The 17,340-nt window shown below is 43.0% G+C and overlaps 1 protein-coding gene across 2 annotated transcripts in view; it reads left to right on the top strand.

The window, feature by feature from the left end:
* The first annotated feature begins 253 nt into the window (after nt 1-253).
* ptprga (protein tyrosine phosphatase receptor type Ga) overlaps nt 254-17,340 on the top strand; it is a 511,734-nt gene continuing 494,647 nt past the window's right edge. For both annotated transcript variants that reach the window (XM_036001852.1, XM_036001851.1), the window contains exon 1: nt 254-882. In XM_036001852.1, coding sequence (XP_035857745.1) covers nt 786-882 — 97 coding nt within the window. In that variant the 5' untranslated portion in view covers nt 254-785. The remainder of the gene's footprint in view (nt 883-17,340) is intronic.

Genomic DNA, 17,340 nt, shown 5'->3' with positions numbered 1-17,340 from the left:
TTATTACCTATTATTATGGGACATGTGCGTGCTATTATACTGAGCGACTGTGCGTTCCATAGCCGGCGCTAGGATCCAGAGGAATGACCCATCTCTCTCTCTCTCTCTCTCTCTCTCTCTCTCTCTCTCTCTCTCTCTCTCTCTCTCCATCCTCTCTTTCTCCATCCTCTCTCTCTCTCTCTCTCTCTCTCTCTCTCTCTCTCTCTCTCTCTCTCTCGCTCTCTCTCTCTCCCCCCCCCCCCTTCTGAAGACTGTTTTAAAGTCTCTGCCAGACTTGGGCTCACACGCTATTTCCTGGATGGACGGAGGAATGGAAAGCTTCCAGCGCTTCTCCACCACCACCACCACCACCACCACCGATACCGACTCTCCCCTCTGTGTGTGCCCGCCGAGCGCTGCCTCCACCGCCGCAGCCGCCGGAGCGAAGCCGCGCTGTGTGGACCACCGCTGCTAGTCTCCCCCTCTGCTGCATATATACACACACACACACGCTCCTCCATCACCATCACCATTCAGGATCCCAGTGTTATGATCATATCCGGGGTTCTCGGGGGGATTTTGGGACGGAAAGACTCTTTACTGGACCTCTAAAAAAAATTAAAATAATCCACCGCCCTCCACCTCCACCTCTCCAGCGTGCCCAGGCTCCGTCTGCGCTGCGTCTCCGGCGCTGCTTTTTACGCAGCCAAGGCGTCGCTGATTTGCCCGCAACAAATATAAAACGGAGGAGAAACTCAACAGTTGTTGCTGCGTTTTGTTTGCATGTCGACGTGCATATCACTGCCATGTGGAGGCTACTGCAATCGTGCTGTTTCTGCTGCTGCTGGATTTTCTCTCTGGTTTTGCCTGCCTTCGTGCTCCTCTGGGCCGACTGTCATCCCGGTAAGTTTCAGACACCTCCAAGTCAAACACGGGGCTTTTATTTCCCCCTGCTGCTCGTGTCTTACGGAATGGTATGTCTAGGAATGTGGTTATCATTGTGGAATATTCAGTAGCGGGTCACTGGCTGGGAATAGCCCGTGCCTTATTTTTTGGGGCTTGACGCGCATCCCCGGCACCGGGCTCATCCTCTAGAAAACTGTCAGGAGACGCAAAACAGGCAGTTAGTGAAAAAAAGGATTAGTATGCAGCTGAGTGACCTGTTTCAACCTCCTCGTATCCATTAAAACGCACAACTCTATCACAGGAGCTCATATTCCCCCTGCTTTCTCCCCTCTGATGGAACTCATTTCTCCCTCTTTGACTCTCCAATTCCACCTTATTTCTCTCCTTTTTTTTAACCCTTTAAATAGCAATCAACCTGGGGGGGGGCACAATTTGTTGGGATAGCATCAAAGGAGCTGTAAGGCAAGGGTAGGCTGGGAGTTGGGTCCGGGATAAAAAGGAGGAAGATGTGACGCCTTGTCAGCCGGCGGCGCGTTATCTCAGCGCGTGGAGCAAAGACAGCAGGGCTACTGAAGCCGCTTCACACACTCAGGCACACGAACCCGAAATGTGCAGCTGAGGCTTAAATGTGTGCCGGGGGGGGGGGGCAGACCTGTGTCTGTGTTAAGGATGGTGATGTAGAGCCTTCAGAGGAGTTCCACCAACAATCAGATGTGATTCTGTTATCATACCACCATGTGTGACACTTTCTTTGTGGTTTGAAGGGTGAGAAACAAACAGTCCGGTAGTAAATGCTTACTTTCTCTGATTTAGCTAATCTCCAGCTGTTATATCGCCTACTAGAATTGAACTATTTCCCCACATTTATTTGGCAAAAGGGAAGTGTCTGCTTCCACCGCAGCTGAATCCAAAGAGTCCCCGGCCCCCCCCCCACTTTTGGAGCCCATTCATGTTTTTGGGGCCCAAAAAAACCTGAAGAGGAACAACACCTTTTCTTTTTCTGTTGCGTTTACTCTCAGACAGTCTGGAGGAGAAATCAGCTGCATGAAACTGGAAAATAAATCCCCCCCAAAAAATCTCATTTGACCTTGACCAGAGTGTCCATGCACACGCCACATCTGTCCAGCTGTTGACGATGCGAGACATGTCTCAGACACCTTCACAGCCTCTCCAGCCCTACAGGAGCTGGAAATGTTCAAATCTGGAGTTAAACATATCTCTCCCCCAACCTCACAATAGATCCATATTATGTGCGTATGTGATCATATTTTTACTCCCTCTGTGAGCATCTTTGTCATCTGATATGAATTCATATTTGTAAAATTAGATTGTATTTACAGTAATAGAGGCATATGGGAAATAAAAAGGTAATACCCCAATATTTCTAAGCAAATACCACCATATCTATATCACGGCGCTGATGTTGCTTTCAGTAGATATTTACGCACCGTTAAAATCAAACAAAAGAGAATGATGCATCTGCAGTGTGCATATTTGTGATAGAGAGGTTTGTTCCACTCAGCTTGAGCACACAGGGATGTAATCCAGCCTGTGAAACGACAGAATGACTCATTTCCAATGGAGCCCTTTGCATTAGGATGACAGAAAAGCCCTGACCCAGTCGGAGTGTGGTGTCATGTCCTGAGTTTGATATCCATATATAATGTATAATACCCAGCTCTGCACGGCGGTGTGAGCCAAACACGCCTCACTTATTCTTTCTTTAAAGAAATCGGAGAAGTTCATTGTGGACCTTTATGGGCCCCCAACTGCCCCCCCCCAAGTCAGAGGAGCCAACTGTGATGTTGAAATTCACCGAGCTGGTGTTGGAGCCGTTAACCGCAGCTGTCTATAGATATGACACGTCATCACAGACCCGGCTAGTCGGACTGTATTAGCCTACTTTTCAGCTCGACCAGATTAGCTCATACATGTCTTATGACTCTAAAGACACACACATGCACGCACGCAGGCGCACGCACACACACACACACACACACACACACGCACACACACACACACACACACACACACACACAGACTGAGAGAGAGTAGAAAAAGATGACACTGCCCTGTTGTCTAATAAACACAAATCCATCCCAGTATTTATATACAATTAGGGTGGATAAATTGGCTTCAATTTCTTGTTAGACATTTAGGTTTTTTTTTTTCTGTTGTGCCCCTTTATCCCCTCTTTTTTCACATTTTAATTCCATCTGATCACAAACCTGGACAGAAATGAAGTGGAGTGAGCCGAGGAGGAAGCGAGCGAGCTGCTGTGAGAGACGGACGGTCCTGACGGACGGGCGGAGGCAGAGATAGATGGATGGGAAGAATAATAGTCTGTCCCACAGGTTGAGAATTCATTTATTTGCGGCGGTTCATGAAAACACGAGTTGTTTTTTCTGCCTGGAAATGAATGTTTTTCCCAGACCAAATACCCCGGATGAGTGAAACCAAATGGAGTAATACATTTTTTTTTTCAGTAAAGATGCAGCAGTTACTCATTTAAAAAGAGAGGCTCATTAGCGAGTAAAGCCGTCTGGTTGTCAGCGTGTTTATTGAAAGGAAACGCAACACATGGAACAGACACAAAACAACAACAGGTAAAATATTCATTTTGCAGATTTAAAAAAAACAACACAAGTAAGTCAAAAAAAAAATAAAAATAACTGCCTGCTATGAGAGGAAATGGGAAAGGGTAGCTGGGGCTTCTTTCACAGCACAATAATCCTAATGCACAATGACAAAATCAGCCGCATGCCACTTCGTCTTTTCATAGATATCTAATGAATGCAAAAATCTAATAAAAAAAAAAGAAAAAAAAGTGGGTTGGGTAAAATATACTTCAATGAAATATAAGCTATGTAAATATATGAAATAGGAATATAGTAAAAAAGGACAGACGGATGGAAATTCAGCTTCCAGTTTGGGACGCTTTAGAGGAGAGATCTACTGCAGGGGGAGGGGTGGGGGTGGGGGGGGCACCAAATTATTGTTCATTTTATGAAAGTTTCCAAGAAAATTTGAATCTCTTAACATGAATCCAACATATTATAAGTAAATATAAATCAGCGTCTTTGTGGAAAAAAAATACACTGATGATAGGCTTACTGGCCTATAGGTCACTAAGGTAGCCATCCACAGATACAGTTCATCTTAAGGATTCACTGCGCCACATGTATGTTTAACATTAAAACATGATTTATAAAATCCTTTAGGCCACCCTACACGTTATTGTAGGCTTATTTAAATATGCAACTCAATTTAATACATTTTCTGCGATGTAGTAGATGGTCCCGCCTTCGTCTCTCTTTCAGTTAAGGGGTCCTCGGCTTAAAAAAAACGTAGAAGACCCCTGGGTTAGTGACGTGACAGATTTCTGGAGAAGAAGTGGGCACTGTCACCAAAGAGCAAATCTACGGCTCAGGACGTGGAACATTGATAATCTCTCTAGACCTCCTCTTTCTCTGCCCCCACCCACCTCATCGGCATCATGATACCGGCTGGGAGTGAGCCCGAGGTAGCTGCTTGATGCCACCGGCTGGCAGATGATGTAGAAACAGAGGCGAGTGTGCTTCTCTCCTGCTGGGTGTCATCATCCGCCCGGGCTCTCAGCGCTGCTCTGCTTACCTTCCAGCCCGCTCATCTCTTCTATTAATAAGGCTCTTATCCAGGAGATTGGCTTTGGGAAAGCACAGGGAAAGGAAAGAAAGGCTTTCTGTAAAGAAAAAAAGAAGAAGAAAAAAACACGTCACCCGTGGGCCACTTGCAAATGTTAATCGCTTTGGTGGCTGATGATTTATAATCAGCTACAAAAGAAAAAAGGAAAAAGAAAAAGGGAGAAAAAAAAGCGGCATACAAAGGATTAATTTTCAGCATTTCTGGTTTACTGGACCTATTTTATAGTCCAGGGAAGATAATGAAAGATTCCGTCTTTGTATGAAGATGTTGTGTACTGTTGAAAGACGGCCTTTCTGTGATGAATGTGTCAATACATCCAAATACATCTATTTTTCTATGTTGAATCATTTTGTAGTCTTATTGAGTCTCAAAACTACCTGCACCTGTTTGAACCTGTGTCCAATACAAAGCAGCTCAGGAAATGAGTGTCTGCACTGTGACAGAAAAAAAAACTAGCAGATGATCACACTAGGATTGAGAAAAAAGCGAAACTGAAAAATAAGACTGAGAATTGAAAAAATGAAAAGCAAGACTTTGATTTTTCACAAGATGGAGATCATTGAAATGGCGGTGCGTGGTGTGTTTCTCTCAGCGCTGCTTCACTGAATGTCTTGAGATGAAGACGTAGGTGGTTATGATCAGATTCAGATCTCTCTCAGATGATAATGAGGCTCTGGTTCAGTAGTGTTCAAGTAAACCACGTGTCACATTTGCTCCATGTATGTTGTATCCTGCTCCTGTGGAAGGGAAAAAATGGAATCTTTTGAGCTTTGTCTGATTTGTGAATTTGACCAACCTGAGTGAAATTTGGTAAAGGTTCTCACTTTAAGATTTACATGCAGTACATCTATACGCGTTGGGGTGGGGGGAAGGCTCAAGGAAATGGCTCAAGGAAATGCAAACAGCAGCCATGTGAGAAAGATGCCAGTGATGTTTTTTCTCACTTCCTGTCTATGTAGCTTTTGTATTTTCCTGCTGATTATAAGATGTGTTATATCATAAAGCAAAACAGCTCATCTTCATCAGAATCCGCAGCCTGTGATTTCCTCTGCGGGGAGGCTCTGACATCCGCAATTATGGCCTCCGCTCAAATTCAATTCAATAAGCTTTGTATATTGCAAAAAGCATCACCTCCAACCTGCGGTGTTGGGAAAGCATGGGTGTAATTTACGGGGGGGGACGGGGGGGGACGGGGGGGATGTTTACAACTCCCCCCAATATTCAAAACTGTCCAGGGTAATGAAGTGAAGAGTTTAAATGCTGTGGCAAGCAAATATTTGTTGTTAAGATGAACATCATTCCTAAAAAAAAAACACATCCCCCAAACACATGTAAGGTTTCGAATCTGATCAATGTTTTGAACAATACAGCAGATTAATCATTAATAATAATATTTACATGAATAAAGACATTTGCGTGCAGAAAAGGCACAAATTGTTGCAGAAAAATTAATAGCGTGTGTGTCTGTGTCTGTGTCCCAGGTGGGGACCCAAAGTTACATCCTTGGGCACTTCATCCTCTGACCTTTCCAAAAGTGGAGTGCATTATTTACTCTGGAGCACCCCCCCCATTATTTACTCTGGAGCACCCCCCCCCGTAATAATGTCATATCTCGCTGCAGAGCGACACCCGCCATGATCAAGTGCTGTTAGAAATACAGGAAGATGCAGCGCTGTCGTGTCTACCCGAGTGACCTGCCCGCTGCCAACACGCCCCCCGGTCGCCCACATAATGGCCGGTTTGCAGCCACGCAAACATCTGTTTTCTTTTTTTTTCTTTCTTTCTTTTGGAGGGATGGAAAGCACTGAACATCACCGCAGGGCGTCCGCTAGCTGACACAGAGCATCACTTTTCCTTTTCCCATCTTAGGCGTGCGGTGTCAGCGTCGAGGCATCACGCCCCTGTCACCGCGCTGCACTTCAGCCCTGGGTTAACCAAACACACAAGGGAGAGCTAGGGAGAAAGGAAGGAAGAAAAAGGAAGAAGACAGGGATGAGACGGGGGAGGGGGGGGGAAGAAAGAGATGTCTGGCCTTCAATCTGTCGCTCTCCTCTGCTGAAAAAAAAAATGAATAGGCCCTGTCGCTCGTGGCCGGGAGGAAAAACAGAACAGTCATTGTAATCTCACAACAAGCGCCTGAGCTGGCACATCTTTTCACCCACACAAACACACAAACCCTCCTTCCATCCATCTCTGTCTCTTTCCTCCCATATCCTTTTTTTCATTCAACCCTCCTTTATCTCTGCTGTTAGAGCGTGTATGCGCATGCACACACATGCACCTGTTCCGCTTCTTTTGAATCCAGGAACAAATGAGGCAAGCGGGTTTGTTAACCATTCTAAGCAGGCCTCCGTGTCACAGACCCAGAGCCTTTTTTTGTCGCAGCGATATGGGGGGAGAAGGTTGACATTTAGGGGAAGGGGATTGGATATGCTTGGTGGCCCTCGGTTGCCAACGTTATCATCCTCATCATCTCAGTGCTCACCGAGCTATTATCTGGCCTCCGCTGTGGCCGGGAAAACGCTCGCACGCTGGCTCACGGGTCACTGTATCAGTCAGCGAGGGGCTTGTCAACACCATCCCAGCTTTCCTTAATAGATTGATTAAAAGATACGGTGTCATGTTTTGGTGTGTGTGTGTGTGTGTGTGTGTGTGTGTGTGTGTGTGTGTGTGTGTGTGTAAGATGCAGCGGGGGTGGCGTCAGGCAGTTATCCATGTAGGATGCTGCTTTGGTAGCTGTCGCCTTGTCATTAGGAGCTAGCTGCCTGAGAAAGACAGAGAGAGAGAGAGAGAGAGAGAGAGAGAGAGAGAGAGAGAGAGAGAGAGAGGGAGGGGGAACCAGATGAATGGAGAAAAAAAGAAAACATCCCTTCTATTGTGCTATTGATTTTTAAGCGGGGAAATGATGCTGTTTTGTTGCACAAAAAGGGGAAAGTAAAGATAAATAGGTCCGATAATGATAACAATAGTAATGATGATATTAAGTGCAGAGGCGCTAATGATATCTCGAGAACACCACGAGCGGGAGCCGAGCGTGGAGCAATCGTCTTTTATTTTGTTTTTTTCCATCAGCGTTTCTGCTCAGCCGAGCGTGCCTGTTAGGTTTTTAATCTGTTTCTCATCAGATTTCCTTTTTCTTTTTGTATTAATATGCCAGTGGCCCCACAATGCAGCCTGGAAAAAGGAGAATAGTGGGGAAAGCTGGAGCTGTCTGGCCTTCTCTTGCTGGGCCCCACTTCTCTCACACTTAACGGGCTGCTGAATATAATATGCACTCGTCAACCAACAGCAGCAGGCGTTCACTTTTTTCTTGTTTCACTTCATTGTTTTCATCAAGTCCACTGCTGGATTATTTGGAGAAGAGGATGGGGTGTTCCCCCTATCATTTTCTGGAAGGTGCCTCCTGATTTCTAGCTCAGTCCAGCCTGTGAGAGCTGCTCTCCAACAGCATACCCCCCCCCCCCCTCCTCCTCCCATCTCTCTCCACTTTTCTCACTCTGCTTATTCTGCTTTGCTAAGTCTTGTTTGCTTCCGGCAGGGTTTCGTGTTGGCTGCCCTATGTTCCGCTTCCCTCTGCCGTGATAAACCATCATGCTTCTGAAGCAGGCATTTCATTCATACGTCTGACTAATGCCGGAAAAAAAAGCCTACATCCGGCATCAAACATACTTTGAAGTAGTCTATTTCCACCATAACTCCAGCTAGATTGTCTTTAAAGAAAAACAGCAGCAGAACACACTGCTCGGCTTGTGGGACGGATTTGTACCCAGCAACGACTCTGCCATTTCTCTCAGCTAGTAACAAGGGCTGGGTATCAAACGCCAATACTTTTTTGGCACATGCCAAAATGTGTTTATAGCACTTAGTACATAAAAAAAAAAAATAAAAACGACAATTAACAAACACTGGCATTAAATGCCTTGGTACATTTGTAATCTTGTTTTACTCATCTGATCACAAAGTTGTTAATTCAAATTAAAAGTCTGGCAGTTTCGGATGTTTGAGTGAGGCAAAGTTTTTGTACAATCGCTTGTATTTAAACAACAGTTGATAAACTTGGATTTTCTTGGAGTTTTTGGCCACTTATACCACAACAAATGACACATGCCTCATTATGACAAACACGTTTTTACACATCCAGCAGACACAGAGCAACAAAAGCAATGATTTGGAGTCGTGTTTGTGGCCACCAGAAGAATGTAAGTCAAATATTCACTCTCCTTTTAGCTCTGGTTTGGTCTCCACCAACTTACAACTTACAGCTCTTTAGCTGCAAAATTCTCCACTATGTTCACCATCTCCAGTAGTCACTAACTTTGTCTGTCTGCTGTTTGGTGCCAGGCATGTAGTGTCAGTGGCTTTAGCGGGGCTTTCTCCCAGAGAACAGCTGTCTGCTGCTGCTGGAGCTTGAGAGTGAAGTTTCCATGCTGGAAAACTAAAATAAATAGCTTAAAGAGGCTGAAAGCTGTTCTCATGAACCATTCCTAAAACACAGAACTTTCAAACCAGGGAGCTGAGTTTGTGTCCCGGGAGAAGATAAGGGGAAAAAACCAAGACTTTCACACAGGAACCAGGTGTTTGTGTCCCGGGAGTTCTACTTACGGGGACCCTAACCCTAAACCTAAACCACAATCTTTTTTTTTAAACTTAACTAGTCATTTTGGTGTCTAAACTTAGTCTCGCATTGCCAGACCTACCTCCACAGTTCTGTGGAGGAGGGTCTGGCTAGTCCACACAGCATCCTGGGATAGGAGAAAAACGTGCTCTGGTTTATTGGTATTTCTTTAAACCAATCACAATAGTCTTGGGCGGCGTTAAATGCCGTACGGAGCCACGGTGCTGCTGCAAAATAACCCCGGGAAGGAAGTTGTTTTGGTGGAATATGTATACGTTCAAAAGTTGTTTTTATAAATGTGTTTTAAGATCAAGATCAAGATTAACTTTATTAACTTTATTGTCCCACAAGGTGGGAAATTTGTCTTGGGCCCTTAACCCATGCTGCAGCCATAAAAAAAACAAAACACAATCAACGTGTACAATATCATACAATACCATACAACAAACCATAATATGACCCTGATGGTGTGCAAAACACAACATGGTGTCACGCAGTGCATATAGTTAAACGTTACTCTAAAAATAAGTAATACAAACAAATAAATATCAGCGCAGTGATCACAAGTGCATCAATAACATCAAATCCCCATCATCAACCCGGGCCTATTCTGGCTTTTATCTGCAGCTATTTAGAAGTTTAATAGACACAGGAATAAATGAGTTTTTGAATCGGTTGAGTCTGCAGCGAGGCACTCTAAACCTCATATTCTCATAATCTGTGTGCAGAACATGAGATGTGTCACTAACAATTCTGTTGGCTTGTCTCAAAGAAGCCTGGTCATAAATACTCTGCATGGATAAGTTCTCTTTAACAACATTTTGTTTGAATTTGTCAAAGTAAGGTATCAAAAACAGTCAGTCCCTCCAGAAAAACGCGATTATGCGATCGCATAATTCAATGCATAATCAGCCAAAGTCCGCATATCTATGCGGGGGCTGCATTTTTTCAAATACGCCGCACTTTCGTCGCATAAATTGTCGATTTTCGCGCAAAATATGCGAGGCTTGCATGATTTCATAATCCCCGCATTTTCATTGCAAAAAAAGTCCCATACAGTATATTTTAGCAGAAAGTTGAAAAATGTTGCGTTTACTTCACACAAGAGCAGCCATTTTCCCCTGTTGCCATGGGAACGTTATGAAGTGACGTAATTATGTGACATGAACATCATCGAAAAGCTGCAAACCCCGCGATGAAGCCATGATGAAACCGCAGTTTTTGCTTTTTCATTTGCATTTTTCATTGCATAAAATTGCATAAATATCCCGCATATTCCATCGCATTTTTTAAGAAAATGTGCTGCATAATCAAGGATTTTTGCCCGCAACAATAACAAAAAAGCTCTTTTCTAGATTTGTCTGGAAGGACTGAACAGTACAGGTTTGGAATGAATTTAGGAGTTACCCAGCCCTACGGCCAACAACAGAGCAGAGTTAAAGATTAGTTGAACGTACTTCTGGCAAAAAAAAAAAAAGCTTGTACACTTGTTTTGTCTCCATTTTGTCTCGGTTAACCAATAAAACGCTGCAACACACCCTGGAAGGCGATGGTATAGCGTGCAGGCAGAAACACAACACAGACAGAGGGGGGAAAACAAAGAGAAAGGAGAAAGACACAGAGACAGCACGAGACGCTGATGAGAGCCGAGAGGTGTACGCAGCCGAGCCCCCTTTTTATTTATTTTTTTCATTTTTGCTAAGCGGGATGCCAGGGGAGAGCTTCTGTGTCACTGTGCAGGGCTGCAGTGTGTTAAAAGGAGCTTAGACTGACAGGCTGTCCAACGCCATGGAGGCTGACGAGCGTAACCCACGGCGACAGCAAACAAACAGCGCGAGGTGAAAAGAGAAAGAACCGAGACGGGAAAACAAATGGACAGGGCAAAAGCCAAAGAAAGTTAGAATTCCACTGTACCCTGCCCCCCCTTCCTTTAGATTGAAACTTGTGACACCGGCAGTCGATTTGGGAAGCCATTAAGATGCCGCGTGATGGGATATTGCTGACAGAGAGGCGGCTGACGGATGCCAGGTGGTGTTTCTTTTGGCCATGGGCCTTCGCCCCCCCTTCCCTCCAGCGCCACCTTGGCACATGTCAGGACTTTCAGACACTTTGTGTTCTTTTGTCAGGCTCGATAGGTGGACATTCACTCCGGAGCTGTGACAGCTCTCCGATGCACCGGTGAAAGGTGTAGATTCCTGCCATTTTGCCAGAACGTTTTCTCATTCTGAATGTCGAAATGCACTTCACTCGACTCCCATCAGTCACCTGCGCTGAAAGAGGAATGGAAGCGGCTGCTTTCTCCCTGAGAACGGTGAAAGAAATGTCACCATCTCACTAGGTGATGTTGTGTCAGTCAGACGACAGTCCTCATGTTTTACGGAACCGTTTAGACAGCTTTTCACTCCGTTCCTCTTATTTCTTCTTGCCCTCTTAACTCTCTTCTTTCTTCCCTTTTCCTGCTGTTTTTTAGTTCCTTTTTCCCCCTGTTCACATTGTTTCTCTTATACTCTTTCCAAATCACCTTACGTTCTTTTATTTCATTTTGTCATCCCTCCTTCTGTCCTTTTCATCTGCTTTTTTTATGTTTCATCCCATTTTCTCCCCTTCCTCCCACGTTTTCTTTTGCATTTCTTCATTCTGTCTTTGTATCACTCTTTCTGCTCTTCTGACCCTTTGTTCGTTCTACCATTTTTTTTTCCTATTGTCTTCCCTTCCTTCTTTTCTTCTTTCGCTCTTTTTCATCTCCTCTTACTGGCCTCCTTTCTGTTCCCTGTGTCCCGTTTATCCTTCACTTCGTTATTTCAACTTTTCCCATCATTTGTACTTTTGTGTCGTTTTGCCCTTGTTTCTTTCTTCATCATCTCTTCTTAAATTTCTTTCTCCTCTTGTCTTTCTTTTCGTCTCCCCTGTCATTTCCCAGTCTTTCTTTCTTTCTTTCTTTCTTTCTACTTGTATTTGGTTCTTGTTTCCATCACCCTGGGTTTCTCTGCTCTCTGGTTACATTACATGCTGCTGTAACCATGGATTATTATTCTGAACACAGCCCAAACTAATGGCCATGAACTTAAATCCCATTTTTCACCAAAATGGAAAGATTTATGCACGCACACAAACACACACACACACACACACACACACACACACACACACACACACACACACGCACACACACACACACACACACACACACTTATTTTACATTTGTTTAGTGCACATAAAGTAGCATTTGCAGTAAAAGTCATAAGTCATTAAGTAATGAATTAAGAAATGGGAATTAGGATTCAGGATGAATCTCAAAGTCGGCATCAAGATGCAAAGTGTTGAAGACACATACGGACATCTTTTAAAACCTCCTCGTTGGCTGTTAATGAGGAAATAAATATAATATGATCATTTTATGAAGATAAATAATGACAGAGGAAACCAAACTCATCTGGGAATTTACAGCCTGCATCTGATTTTCTTAGTTTTGGCCATGCTTCCCATCAGTGATAATCGTCTTTTTAGTCAGCGGGTTAATTGCTGAGATCTGGCTTCAGTAAAACAGCACCACCAGCACAGCAACCAGATGTTCACACAAGTTTTAAACAAATATAGGAGGACACAAATGTTAATCCTCAAGACTGGTTTACCTTTTATGAGGAGTATGACATTTACTTTGTCAAGAAACCTGCTCCAGTGACATGGACCAGGTCTCAGTTTGGAGACTTTTTTTTTAACACAAAGCCAGTGTTACGAACTGGAGGAGTGATGTTTAGAGATCTGATGCTTTTAGATAGATAGATAGATAGATAGATAGATAGATAGATAGATAGATAGATAGATAGATAGCTAGATAGATAGATAGATAGAATGCCATTTATTGTCATATCATTAAAAAGTAAATTCAGAGTGCTACTCCTGTAAGGTGCCGCTAGTTAAACAATAAAAACTCATTCTCTCCACACATTCATTCATACATTCCACACAATAATAAATAAATAAATAAATAGATAAATGAAGCAGTTAAAAACTGAAATTGCACATTGGTTAGAATATTGCACATTGGTTTAAACACATTCAACTTGTGCTTGTTTTGTCCATTTCGAGTTCTGATAGCTGTGGGGAAGAAGCTGTGTTTGAGGCTACATTTACATTGCTATGTTTTGGTTTTTAGTGAGAGTGTTGAGCCAAAAGCGATCTCCAGTAGAAGAACTAATCTGTGTTTAAACTAACACGCCCAAACCAAAATATCTCATCAACATTCTTGTATACTGTACTAATTTAATAAAATTGACGCCGTTAAAATGGGTTTGCGTTAACGCCGTTAATAATGCGTTTAACTGACAGCACTAATATATATATATATATATATATATATATATATATAATATATATATATATATATATATATATATATACTGTATATATACGTACAACTATGAACTCACAAGCAATACAACACACTTTTGCTCAATTTAGTGCACTCAACGGGCTACTTGGTCTGGTGTGACCAGTTGCTTATGGTGGCGAATGTTAGATAAAGTTAGCAATTATTATTGAATTCTTTTTACTTGTGGTCAAAGTAGCTGCTCTTCAGTGAAAGTTACTGTTTGCTTGCTTTAAAGTGCAATACTAAATAGCTGTTGGGTTAAAACTATGAATTGCTATTATCTTCCTGATGTTTACAGCTAACAGTTTGGGTAATAATTTCAACATTTGTCTTAGTTTTACTTCCACTGAAGATGTTTAGATAACCTGGGTAAACTTGGAACTTGGATTGTGTAACATGTTCTCATAACCAAAACCTAGCAGTTTAAGGGTATGCAGGGTTTCCCGTGGAAAATTTGTTAGTTAAGGTGGTAGGGTGGGGTTTGCCATCAGACTCTGTACTACATTTAACAATTATTTATTAAACACTAAATATTAAATTTAAATAATAATATATAATTAATAAATTATATCTATCTATATCTATGTGGCTATCTGCCACATGGCGAGTAAATGTACCAAAATAGTTCTGTTTTTTAGTCTTCATTTTGGCGAAGGTGCAGCTACTTTCTTCTGTTCCTCTGCTGTCTGCATGTCGGAGCTTCGTGTGGGGAGGGCCAACACACGCACACACACAAACACTGGCACACACACCAGATGCCAGCCACCACGTCACTTCTGTTTAACTCAGGCTACTTAATTAGCTAGTAAGTGGCGATTTTTGGCAGCCAGCCTTCCAAAAGATAGAACAATGAAATTAAATGTTAACCGATCATTAACCGTTGACCGACAAGCAGGAAAAAACAAGCAAGGAGTCTCAGTTCACCTGTCCGGGAGGCTCTGACACATTTTCCACACTCCGTGTCCACGGACAGCTGTAGGCTTGTACCGGTTAATGCTCTGTGCATTGTCAGACACATGCAGCCACTTTCCTGAAACCGCTTGTGAGACTGACACAAGTCCACGGCCTCAGTGTGCTTACTGTGGATTATCACCAAGCATTAATTCCTGAGGCTTGTTTTACCACTCAATCACACCAGTGTTGGGAATGTTCATCCATCAATTCCTTCCCCCATTTTGACACAGCCCTCCCCCCCCACCCCCCCAACCACAAAGCTGTCCTGCCTCCCACACCTTAAATTAATTTTACTGCCCCAATATCACATAAGCAGCTCCCAAATAGAAGTCAGTGCTGCACTCCAATCTCAAGGTTTGTACCTTGATCAAATATTTACAGAGGGAAACATAAACCTTCTTTTCAGTTTTTCTTGTGTTGTGCACGGCGCCATCGAGCCACTCCACTGTGATCTGTTTAAAGTCAATGCGTGAGCGTCAGCCCAGTGAGATGGAAGATGATCAGTAGTATGAAATGTATTTTTTGTGAGCTGGAAGGTTGGGTGGAAAAATGGCACAAGTACAATTTTTTTCTGTATTACATAAAACCAAACTTCCAATGTTTCTGGAAGTTTGGTCCTAAAGAAAAACATCACAATAAATGGATAACGGCCCTAAAATTCCCCAAGGTGGGAGTATTATTAATTTAAATTACATCACAATACCAACCCAATAATAAGTAAATATTCATATTTCTCATTGTGTACAGTGGACTTGGTGCATAGAGAGTTGATGAAGTGTGTAATACTGATAGTATGTGTGTAACACTCAGTTCTGGGGGGGAAGCATGATATTTTTGTAGCCTAACACTGAGGACAGAGTGGGCCAGGGCTGGTTTCAAGCCTGGATATCCACTGCAATCCTCCAGTGTAGGCAGCGGGAATAAAGGCAGTGAATAAAGAAGAGAGAACGAGAAGAAATCACCAAATGCCAAGAAGTGTTGTGTCACACACTGAGCGCAGAGCAGTGCAGAGCCCTCCTCATTAAATTCTTGCAGTGGCATTGGTTTTTCCACTTTAATGCTTGGGAGACACTGGTTTCCTCCTCAGAGAGCGATAGGGACTGGGGCCACCGAGACGAGAGCATAGCACAATTTGTCTTAGATCCAGGGGGAGGTGGTTTAAACATCAATGCCCTCTCCTCTTTCTTTATCTCTGGTGACCTCTCCCTCGTTCTATCTTACATCTCTGTTGGGCTTTAAATTCCTTTGCTCTTTGGTGTTCTGTCCTCTTCGAGCTGTCTTATTTGACTTTGTGTAGTGTGTTTGTATCTCAATACAATCAAGGGGTGGTGGATTTTACCAACTCAGTTTACTTTCCTCTTTAAATTACTTGAAACATTTGACAACAGGTGACTCACTGATGGAAACAGAAATAACTGTATGTCATAAGAGATTATCACATTATATTTGATCCAGTTGGGAACATTAATGGGTGTACCAAATTCCATGGCAATCCACCCAGTAGTTGTCAAGACATTTCTCTCTGAACTCAACATGTCAACCTCATGGTAGTGCTAAATGGGAAGTCAGGGGAGTCTCAAAGTCTTTACACATTATCTGGGAACCATTTTGGGCCAATCCATCTAGTACATGTTATATTATTAGATATTTCACTGAATAATTTAAGCTTTACCCTACTGTTGGCACAAGATGAAAATATTTTTAATTATTCATTTATTAGGACAATGCACTCAATATTTCTGTAAATGCGCCAGTGTTAGACAACGGGCTAATTTTCAACTGTAGTCCTAGTGACCTAGCATGCATGTCTTTGTCAGAGGAAACCCACGCAAACACAGAGAGAACATGCAAACTCCACACAGAAAGGCCCTGCCCGGATAGGGATCGAACTCTGCAGTGCCTACTTGCTGTGAGGCAGCAGTGCTAACCACTGAGCCACCGTGTTGGTAATTGGGGTTCTTCCTCCATGGAACCGTTATACATGTCTATATCAAATTCCATAGCAATCCATCCAGACCGAACAACAAACTAACAAACCTATCTTGATTGCCAATCCATAATAAATACTGGCTCTTCAACAACTGAAGATGCAAGAATTCCATTGACACAAATAAAGCTTCTTGCAATGAGAAAGGACAGAATTGATATTGTGAAAAAGGAGAAAAGCTCCACCGGCAGAGTGAGCCAGACAGCTGATGTGAAGTCAGGCATGAATCCTGTCAGTTACATGGACATGTCATGGTTGCACTAATGAATGGGTTTGAAGATCTAATAGCAACTTTGACTTTTCCTATAACGCAGTCACACTCCAGTTATCAAGGACTTCTCCCTCCCTGTAATCACTTCCACCTGTCCTTCCAACAGATACATATGGACAGAAACAACAAACCCTGGATTAGAAATCAATCATAGAGTTCGGGTTATGATAATTCACCAAAGATATTGCTTTGAGCAATTTTAGCATATCATGTAATTTTACTGTAACAAAGCAATTTGACAAATTGTCAGTGACTGCTGCCACTGAACAATCAGCTAAGAGGATTAATTATACTGTTAAATCAAATTAACTGGTTTGTGCAATGACAATTAAACCTTCAATCTGACTGCGATTGGATTCTTGCAGAGAGATCATCCAATGCAACGGTCCAGCTGAATTGTAAAAATAAACATATTAATGAATCAAGGAATGGAGGTTTTAGCAGGTCAGTATGCAGCAGAAACTGTGGAGGGCAGTGCCGTGGAGTCCTAAAAATGGAAAGGGTGTGATAGTTGTCAAACTTGTAATGGTATACAGTTGTTTAGGACACCTGTCACTTGGGTGGATTCTGCA

This window comes from Sander lucioperca, chromosome 6, assembly GCF_008315115.2.
Source record: "Sander lucioperca isolate FBNREF2018 chromosome 6, SLUC_FBN_1.2, whole genome shotgun sequence".
Taxonomy (NCBI): domain Eukaryota; kingdom Metazoa; phylum Chordata; class Actinopteri; order Perciformes; family Percidae; genus Sander; species Sander lucioperca.
Note: the sequence above shows the minus strand (reverse complement) of the source record. Positions and strands in the feature narration are given on the sequence as shown.